Source organism: Oncorhynchus masou, chromosome 33 (assembly GCF_036934945.1).
Source record: "Oncorhynchus masou masou isolate Uvic2021 chromosome 33, UVic_Omas_1.1, whole genome shotgun sequence".
NCBI classification, from domain to species: Eukaryota; Metazoa; Chordata; class Actinopteri; order Salmoniformes; family Salmonidae; genus Oncorhynchus; species Oncorhynchus masou.
This window is the reverse complement of record NC_088244.1, coordinates 32,062,459-32,072,721: the sequence shown is the minus strand read 5'-3', so window position 1 is coordinate 32,072,721 and position 10,263 is coordinate 32,062,459. Positions and strand designations below refer to the sequence as shown.

At 42.9% G+C, this 10,263-nt stretch overlaps 1 protein-coding gene and 1 non-coding gene across 2 annotated transcripts; both read left to right on the top strand.

The window, feature by feature from the left end:
* Nucleotides 1-450: 450 nt before the first annotated feature.
* Nucleotides 451-4,599, top strand: LOC135527568 (opsin-5-like). The gene is made up of 5 exons (XM_064956062.1): nt 451-538; nt 2,654-2,816; nt 2,969-3,096; nt 3,294-3,628; nt 3,820-4,599. The coding sequence occupies exons 1-5, from the start codon at nt 451-453 to the stop codon at nt 4,294-4,296; spliced, it is 1,191 nt and encodes a 396-aa protein (XP_064812134.1). The 3' UTR covers nt 4,297-4,599.
* Nucleotides 4,600-9,859: 5,260 nt separating this feature from the next.
* Nucleotides 9,860-9,935, top strand: trnaa-ugc (transfer RNA alanine (anticodon UGC)). The gene has a single exon. It is a non-coding gene; the product is annotated as a tRNA-Ala (tRNA).
* The last annotated feature ends 328 nt before the right edge of the window (nt 9,936-10,263 follow it).

Here is a 10,263-nt window from a genome sequence, read left to right as displayed (position 1 = left end):
TATTGTAAATACATTTATGGTGCATGGTTTTCAACGGTGTGATTTGACTTCTATTTGTCTCTCCGGAGCAGTTAAATCAGATTAGCCAAAAAGTAGGGCCCTTTTGAAAAAATATGTTAGGCCAATTCATTCTTTTAAAATCTATGTATTTCCAATTCATATATTTTCTATTTTTTTATTTATCAAAAGTAGACAACTGTAGAGCTAACAACAACAACAAATAGTTTAGGGAAGCCTTTGTTGCTATGCTACTTTCTCACTTCCATTTTCTGTTTGTTTCCCCTCTGATTTTTCCTTTGTCACTCATTCACTGATTATTAAACTAGATGATTCAGAGAGAACTTGTGTCTGTAATTAACGCTAGCAAGCACGGCGTAATTACATAGTTAATACAATTAACTGCACTAGTGTTTTCTGTAACTAACCATTACACTCCTCTGTCCTCTCCAGATGGGAAATGCTTCAGACACAACCCTGTTTGTCTCCACAATCTCAAAGGAGCTTGACTTGCTCATGGGCACTTTCTACAGCATATTCTGTGAGTTCCTATTCCCTGTCAATGGGTCATATTTACTCATTGTTGATCCAGTCCTTACATGATTCCAAGGGGAGCCAGTCCCAGCCACATATAGATCAAATAGAAGTGTCAAGGCATTTACCCTCATCCATTCTTAAGAGTTCTGTATGATTTTATGCCTGGATATATACCCTGATTTGACATATTCCTAATTCTTCCTCTATGTTTAGGTCTTTATTTACAGTGCATTCTGAAGGTATTCAGACCCCTTTCCACATTTTGTTACGTTACCCCACCCCCCCTATTTTTAGAAATGTTTACAAATGTTTTAAATATAACAAACAAAAATACATGATTTACTTACAGTTGAAGTTGGAAGTCTACATACACCTTAGCCAAATACATTTAAACTCAGTTTTTCACCATTCCTGATATATAATCCCAGTAAACATTCCCTGTTTTAGGTCAGTTTGGATCACCACTTTTTTTAAGAATGTGAAATGTCATAATAATAGTAGAGAGATTTATTTATTTCAGCTTTTATTTCTTTCATCACATTCCCAGTGGGTCAGAAGTTTACATACACTCAATTAGTATTTGCTGGCATTTCCTTTAAATTGTTTAACTTGGGTCAAACGTTTCAGGTAGCCTTCCACAAGCTTCCCACAGTGAGTTGGGTGAATTTTGGCCCATTCCTTCTGACAGAGCTGGTGTAACTGAGTCAGATTTGTAGGCCTCCTTGCTCGCACACGCTTTTTCAGTTCTGCCCACAAATGTTCTATAGGATTGAGGTCAGGGCTTTGTGATGGCCACTCCAATACCTTGACTTGGGTTGTCCTGAAGCCATTTTGCCACAACATTGGAAGTATGCTTGGGGTCATTGTCCATTTGGAAGACCCATTTGCGACCAAGCATTAACTTCCTGACTGATGTCTTGAGATGTTGCTTATATATATATATCCACATAATTGTCCTTCCTCATGAATGCATCGATTTTATGAGGTGCACCAGTCCCTCCTGCAGCAAAGCACCCCCACAACATGATGCTGTCACTCCCGTGCTTCACGGTTGGGATGGTGTTATTCGGCTTGCGAACCTCCCCGTTTTCCCTCCAAACATAACAATGGTTATTATGGCCAAACAGTTCTATTTTTTATCAGACCAGAGGACATTTCTTCAAAAAGTACGGTCTTTGTCCCCATGTGCAGTTGCAATTCGTAGTGTGGCTTTTTTATGACGGTTTTGGAGCAGTGGCTTCTTCCTTGCTGAGCGGCCTTTCTGGTTCTGTTGATATAGGACTTGTTTTCCTGTGTATATAGATACTTTTGTACCTGTTTCCTCCAGCATCTTCACAAGGTCCTTTGCCGTTGCTCTGGGATTGATTTGCACTTTTTGCACCAAAGTATGTTCATCTCTAGGAGACAGAACACGTCATCTTCCTGAGCGGTTGTAGCGGCTTTCGTCTGGTGGAAGAGAAGCGGACCAAAATGCAGCGTGGTATTTTTGAGACATGTTTAATGATGAATGAAAAAACGAACTATACAAAACAATAAACTGAACGTGAAAACCTATACAGCCTATCTGGTGACAATAAACACAGAGACAGGAACAATCACCCACGAAATACTCAAAGAATATGGCTGCCTAAATATGGTTCCCAATCAGAGACAACGATAATCACCTGACTCTGATTGAGAACCGCCTCAGGCAGCCATAGACTATGCTATACACCCCCAAGACCAAACACACCACAAAAAACCCGTGTCACACCCTGGCCTGACCAAATAAATGCAGACAAACACAATATACTTCGACCAGGGCGTGACAGCGGTATGACGGCTGCGTGGTCTCATGGTGTTTATACTTGCGTACTATTGTTTGTACAGATGAACGTGTTACCTTCAGGTTAGTTTTTTAAAATTTTATACATTTGCACAATGTTTAAAAAATACAGTTTTTGCTTTGTCATTATGGGGTGTGTAGATTGAGTATATTTCAAAATATATATATTTTAGAAAAACGCTGTGATGTAAAAGAAAAATGAGGAAAAAGTCAAGGGGTCTGAATACTTTCAGAATGCACTGTAGTTATCCTTCTCTTTTTGTATTTTCATATTTCATTCTCATTCTCTTATAGGTGTTCTGTCTCTCCTGGGGAATGGCATCTTGCTGCTTGTTGCGTATCGTAAGCGATTGTCCTTGAAGCCGGCCGAGTTCTTCATCATAAACCTGTCCATCAGCGACCTTGGGATGACCCTGTCTTTATTCCCTCTGGCCATTCCCTCAGCATTCGCTCACAAGTATTTGATATTCTTTCTCTCTTCTTGTCCATGGAACAAAAAAAACCTCGGGCATTATCGAGAAAGCATTGTTATTCTATGCTGCAATGATAATGACTAAATATGTGAAAACATTTTCCTGTCTAACTCTCTTATCTCTCCCCACTGTGTAGGTGGCTGTTTGATGAGATCACCTGTCAGTTTTACGCTATGTGTGGGGTTCTGTTTGGTCTGTGCAGTCTGACCAACCTCACAGCTCTCTCTTGCATCTGCTGCCTCAAAGTCTGCTTCTCTAACTATGGTGAGTTAGAGGTCATCGGCATGTAATCTAACCTTAATTTCTTGTTGTATGTTAATCTCTGAAATGGTGAAGTAGTCTGTTAAAACTGACGCAATCTAATGTGCCCTTTCAAGATGAATAAAGCACTATTTTATCTTGTGTCAAAATGCTAATTTCTCCTCCTTTCTTTTCCCATTTGTCCCATTTTCCATTCCCAGGCAATAAATTCTCCTCATCCCATGCCTGCTTCCTGGTGGTGGCAGTGTGGTGTTATGCCTCTGTGTTCGCCATCGGTCCCCTGGCACATTGGGGACACTACAGAGCAGAGCCTTATGGCACTGCCTGCTGCATTGACTGGAACGTAACCAACCACGAGCTGTCTGCCCTGTCCTACATTGTCTGCCTGTTCCTCTTCTGCTACGCTCTGCCCTGCACCGTCATCTTCCTCTCCTACACCTTCATCCTGCTGACGGTGCGCGGCTCTCACCAGGCCGTCCAGCAGCATGTGTCACCCCAGACCAAGACCACCAACGCACACGCCCTCATCGTCAAGGTCAGAGTATCCCTGTGTCAGCAGTCCAGTTCACAACAACAACAGCTCAGGGATTATGCACTTTTGTGTGTGGTTAGACTTGTATAGTTTGCAGGGTCTGTGCCAAAGTTATAAAGCATTATACCTTGCGACTAAGTCAAGTGATATTGAATATTTATGGCTGTTTATATATTGTGTGTGTTTTTCAACAGTTGTCAGTAGCAGTATGCATCGGCTTCCTGGGTGCATGGAGCCCTTACGCCATAGTGGCCATGTGGGCGGCATTTGGTGACGCCACCCTCGTGCCTCCTACTGTATTCGCCCTGGCGGCCATCTTTGCCAAATCGTCCACCATCTACAATCCTATGGTCTACCTGCTTTGCAAACCAAACTTCCGCAAGTGTCTTTGTCGAGACACATCCACGTTCCGCAATAGGATCTGCAGGGGCAGCCCCCGGCCTGAACAGAAAGACCCATTTGGATCCACATCCCAGAGAAACATCAAGGACATGAGTGTCTCAAACGGACAGCCAGAGAGCCACAGGGCATGTTTGCACTCTGCCGAGGATGGAGCACACTGCCACACAGGGACCACTCCCCAGAGGACTGCCCGAATACTGTCAGGCTCCACTTACAGCAATGCGACTGTCAGTCAACTCTCTGCTAAACAACAGGCTCATTTCCTCTAGTAGTGAATCAGAACTGTATCCTACCCTAATCTTTCAGGCAGGGATGGAGATGGTCAGGTGGAAAGACATGGCCAGGATGGGAGACAGTAAAATGGCAAAAAAGGATAGGTGGAATTCAGTTCAAGCACACAGGGCAAGATGTCAGTATCTGTAAGAGACTGGCCCATCATGCCTCATCAGCATTTGCCTCCCCTACAAAACAGTGCATGCATTCCCCTGTGCCATCCATCCCCCCAAACATACATATGTTTTTAGCTGGCTGAGTTACCGGTATTGGCGCTTATTTGGGCAATATTTGTTAATGCCTCCATTCCAGATAGCCATTATTGGCATTACAGCAAGCTGCAGCCAGCCTCAGCATCCCTATAGGGAGAGCCTCAGTCCATTCTGTTCTGACCAAGGTCACTGCCAAAGGACCACAGCTTCAAGGTTGGATATTTAGCAAAAAAAAAACATATTTCTTGAAATGTTTATGTACGTCGGCAGCTGTTATACTCCGTCTCACTCACCATAACAAACAAGTTGGTCAATGCAAAACAACAAATAACATTAAGTTGTACAAGATGCCTAAGGACAAAATTGTTGATTGAAATATTTAAATATATTTATAAAAGAAAACGTTTATTGTTATAAGTGCAGTGGATTTATCCAAGGTCAATTACATGGCAAGGAGACAGAACCAAAGGAAATAGGAGCCCAATGATCCCACACATTATGCAATGTTCACATCTCTGTCGTGGGGGCTATGATATGAAAATCTTATAGCTAATCACTAAACTCGTCTGGTGATACCGTGCCAGTGTAGAGAGGCCTTTCTCCTGACATTATTTCCAATACATTGTTGATAGTACTGGGCTGTGAAGTAGGCCTGGATTTCCCTTCAGACCATTGTGTTGTTGTGCTGTAGGCTTTGATATGTATTTGTAATAAGAGAGCCTATCTAGGCTATATTTTCATCATGTCCTTATTAAAACTGTGAAACAAATATGAGGAAATTGCTTTAATTAGCTCATTTTTAGAAACAATATGGAAAACTACCAGTCTGGTGCGTGGTTATAATTGTTTGAATGTAAGTCATGTTTCAAAACGGCCAATCAAAATAGGCATACCTTGTCACAGGTTAGAGGTCATCATGGAGTGTTATCCCTGAGGGTGCCACAGGAGGACATCCTTATGTTTCTAGTGTCCAGGTGAGCCTGATTAGGATTACTGGGTTCACTTAGTTTAGGACTATTTAGGTTCCTCTACTGAACTGGGCTGGTTGCTCAGGCCTCTTGTCTTGTTTTGTGTTGTACTCATGTGCACTTGCGTTGTTGTTTTTTTTCTGTGAATACTTCAGTAAACATTCTGGATTTACCCTCACCTCTGCCTGCTGTGTTTCTCTGCGCCTGGGTCAGAGTTCGTACAAGTTATTGTCACATACCTGTTCTGATGGGCAGGGAGGTTCAGGCCTGCATGCTGTGGGTCAGGTAAAGTAAAGTCATTGTTTGTGGCATGACAGATGTCATGTGCCGTAGTTTAATGAGATTAGATTAACCATCTCTGTTTTTCAATAACATTTTCATGGTTGCAAACTTTTGAAGAAGGCTTGGCGTGAGATTTGCTGTGTGAATTTCATTGCCCTAGATGGAAAATGTTACTGTTATAAAGCTAATTCCCTGCAATTCTACATATTTTGACATGGCTTAGATGTATGACCAGGATGGAAAAGTAAATACAAAAAAATAAACCACAGGTCCGGTGTATTCAGGATTATTTAAACATGAAATGTTTGCCTACCCTGAAGTGCGAGGTGTTTGAAAATGTTCTTGTTATAACACATTTCTCAAATCACCAAACCTTCAAGAAAAAAATCTAATGAATATTAATAATCAGGTGGTTTATTCCTACTAGTTGAATATCCTTGCCATTGTCTTACTCTACATAGACCCAATATGATGATGTGTTTGAGCTCCCCTACCATATCTGCCTAGCATGTGCACAATACTAAAATGATATGTGAATCCTGGAGGATTTAATTTCCAATGCTTATTTGTGTGACTTAATCAAAATGTTCCACGAATGGCTGAAAAGTACATAGCCTCATATAATTCATTTTCAATGTACATTTCCAATTTCACATGTGATTTCACTAGCACAATTGGAAAGAAGTGGAATAATAAAATATGTGTGGGGAATAACAGTAGTGTTCTTGTTGACAAGCACAGTAATTACCCTATATTTTAGCCCATTAAGCATGAGTTGTTCCATTGATCCGACTAAATAAGTTATACATTCTCCTGAAGACAAGAGTATATAAATCTGCCCTTAAACCCCAGCCAAAAGCTTATTTAATTGTTGTCGTCCCCCCCTCTAGAAGAAAATGTACATGTCAGGGTTCACAATCTGTTTGACAAAATTATTTTCATAGTTACAAATCAGGTCACCCTACCAAACTTTGCTGCTAAAACATACTGTAGGTTTGTCTGCTGCCTTTTCATTGTCACCGCCTAAACGGCAATCACCAAAATGAGGGGACTAATGCAAGTGCTGTTTAAATATACTTTAAATCGATTAATTCCACTACCTTGACCCTATCTGCTCCTGCACCATGCCAACAACCTGGGAGAATGGGACACCACCACTCAACACACCCTGTAACTCTTCTGAAGTCAAATATTGTATACCCAAACACTTCTCTGCAGCTGCCACCACAAAATACAATTTCTGTGATTTACGTTCCATTTCTGCGATACAGTTGATGACCATTGCTATGAACACTAAGAAGCCAACCTTACTGAAGCATACAGTGTTTAGTATTTAGTCAGCCACCAATTGTGCAAGTTCTCCCACTTAAAAAAGATGAGGCCTGTAATTTTCATCATAAGTACACTTCAACTATGACAGACAAAATTAGAAGGAAAAAAAATCCAGATAATCACATTGTAGGATTTTTAATGAATTTATTTGCAAATTTCACCACCTCCCTATAGGTCGTCTCATCGTTATTGGTATTCAAGCCTACCACTGTAGTGTCATCTGCAAACTTGATAATTGAGTTGGAGGAGTGCATGGCCACGCAGTCATGGGTGAACAGGGAGTACAGGAGAGGGCTGAGAACGCACCCTTGTGGAGCCCCAGTGTTGAGGATCAGCGGGTTGGAGATGTTGTTTCCTACCCTCACCACCTGGGAGCGGCCCGTCAGGAAGTCCAGGACCCAGTTGCACAGGGCAGGGTCGAGACCCAGGGACTTGAGCGTAATGACGAGTTTGGCGCTGTAGTTGATGAACAGCATTCTCACATAGGTATTCCTCTTGTCCAGATGGGTTAGGGCAGTGTGCAGTGTGATTGCATCGTCTGTGGACATATTGGGGCGGTAAAGCATATTGGAGTGGGTCTAGGGTGTCAGGTAGGGTGGAGGTGATATGGTCCTTGACTAGTCTCTCAAAGCACTTCATGATGACGGAAGTGAGTGCTATGGGGCGATAGTCATTTAGCTCAGTTATCTTAGCTTTCTTGGGAACAGGAACACTGGTGGCCCTCTTGAAGCATGTGGGAACAGCAGACTGGGATAAGGATTGATTGAATATGTCCGTAAACACACCAGCCAGCTGGTCTGAGCATGCTCTGAGGACGCGGCTAGGGATGCCGTCTGGGCTGGCAGCCTTGCGAGGGTTAACACGTTTAAATGTTTTACTCACGTTGGCTGCAGTGAAGGAGAGCCCGCAGGTTTTGGTAGCGGGCCTTGTCGGTGGTACTGTATTGTCCTCAAAGCGAGCAAAGAAGTTGTTTAGTTTGTCTGGGAGCGAGACATCGTGGTCCGAGACTGGGCTGGCTTTCTTTTTGTAGGCTACTGATGCTCAACTTGTTTGATTGCCTTGCGGAGGGAATAGCTACACTGTTTGTATTTGGTCATGTTTCCGGTCTCCTTGCCATGATTAAAAGCCGTTGTTCACGCTTTCAGTTTTGCGCATATGCAGCCATCAATCCACGGTTTCTGGTTGGGGAAGGTTTTAATAGTCACTGTGGGTACAACATCACCAATGCACTTTTCTAATAAACTCGCTCACTGAATCAGCGTATTCATCAATGTTGTTGTCAAACGCTATGCGGAACATATCCCAGTCCACGTGATCGAAGCAATCTTGAAGCGTGGAATCCGATTGGTTGGACCAGCATTGAACAGACCTGAGCCCGGGCGTTTCCTGTATTAGTTTCTGTCTATAGGCTGGGAGCAACAAAATGGAGTCGTGGTCAGATTTTCCGAAAGGAGGGCGGGGGAGGGCTTTGTATGCATCGCGGAAGTTAGAATAACAATGATCAAGGGTTTTGCCAACCCGGGTCGTGCATTCGATATACTGATAAAATTTAGGGAGCCTTGTTTTCAGATTAGCCTTGTTAAAATCCCCAGCAACAATAAATGCAGCATCAGGATATGTGGTTTCTAGTTTACATAGAGTCCAATTAAGTTCTTTCAGGGCCGTCGATGTGTCTGCTTGGGGGGGATATACACGACTGTGATTATAATCGAAGAGAATTCTCTTGGTAGATAATGCGGTCGGCATTTGAATGTAAGGAATTCTAGGTCAGGTGAACAAAAGGACTTGAGCTCCTGTATGTTGTTATGATCACACCACGTCTCATTAATCAAAAGGCATACACCCCCGCCCTTCTTCTTACCAGAGAGATGTTTGTTTCTGTCGGCGCAATGCATGAAGAAACCAGGTGGCTGTACCGACTCTGATAACTCTGCCTGAGCCTGCCGTCCTGCACCTTTGCTCCTCCCCTGGATTACTGAACTCTGCCTGTCCCTGAGCCTGCCTGCCGTCCTGCACCTTTGCTCCTCCCCTGGATTACTGAACTCTGCCTGTCCCTGAGCCTGCCTGCCGCCCTGTACCTTTGCTCCTACTCTGGATTATCGACCCCTGCCTGCCTTGACCTGTCGTTTGCCTGCCCCTGTTACAATAAACACGGTTACTTCACACAGTCTACACTTGGGTCTTACCTTGAGCCGTGATACTGACAGGCTAATAATAATAATAATAATAATAATAATAATAATAATAATAATAATAATAATAATAATGAGTGGTTCACAGTGATGCAAGTACATAACAAACAGATGTAACTAACACAGAGTGATGCTCAACATTTGATTGGGTACTTTTACATGATTTAGTATTTTTTTCATGCCTACATGCTGCACAAGCTTTATCATTGTTAAAATGCTCACATTAGTACAGGAAAGAGTCATGAACATGGTGGAAATTTAAAACCAGGTGAAACAGACTTAATTCAAGAGGGGCACACATAACAGAACGGACAGTCGCACTAGTTTCTGTAAAATGCCTTGTTACTTATTATATTCAAAGCTGAATATTAATCTGACTATTATACATTAGTTTATACTGGAACTGCAGCAGTGCACCATACAAGGCTTTTATCCCTCTCACTCCCTGCCCTCATCACTGTTCACTCCCACTGTTCACTCCCTCCCTCTCACAACTGCTCCTTCTTTTCCCCCTTTATCACCCCCCTCTCTACTCTCTCCCTCTTTCTTTGATACCCTCTGGTCATTATAGTGGGTCCTGTGTGGCTCAGTCGGTAGAGCATGGCGCTTGCAACGCCAAGGGTCGTGGGTTCGATTCCCGCTGGGGCCACCCATATGTAAAAGTAGTGGCCCCAGCCGACTTGTAAGTCGCTTTGGACAAAAGCGTCTGCTAAATGGGATATATTATTATATTAGTTTGGTTTGGGGCCTCTTCATAGACTTGCTTCACCAGCTGTTATAGAGCTTCGCCACTGCTCCAGGCACCCAGTTAGCACACAACACACATTTATTTTGGTGTGTTTATTTCCAATCTTGCTGTCCCCGCCTCAGCAGATACTGGGGGGCATTTCAGCTCTGGTGTGTGTGTGTGCTTTTGGGAGTTAGTGTGTGTGTGTGCAAATTAGTAATTCCATTTCCCCTGGGATTTATGTAATTGT

Bases quoted from the DNA above. Each gene is read 5' to 3' on its own strand.
- LOC135527568 (XM_064956062.1), top strand. From the start codon at position 451: ATGGGAAATGCTTCAGACACAACCCTGTTTGTCTCCACAATCTCAAAG. The intron at 3,097-3,293 runs GTGAGTTAGAGG...TTCCATTCCCAG, and splicing joins AGTCTGCTTCTCTAACTATG to GCAATAAATTCTCCTCATCC. The intron at 3,629-3,819 runs GTCAGAGTATCC...GTTTTTCAACAG, and splicing joins CACACGCCCTCATCGTCAAG to TTGTCAGTAGCAGTATGCAT.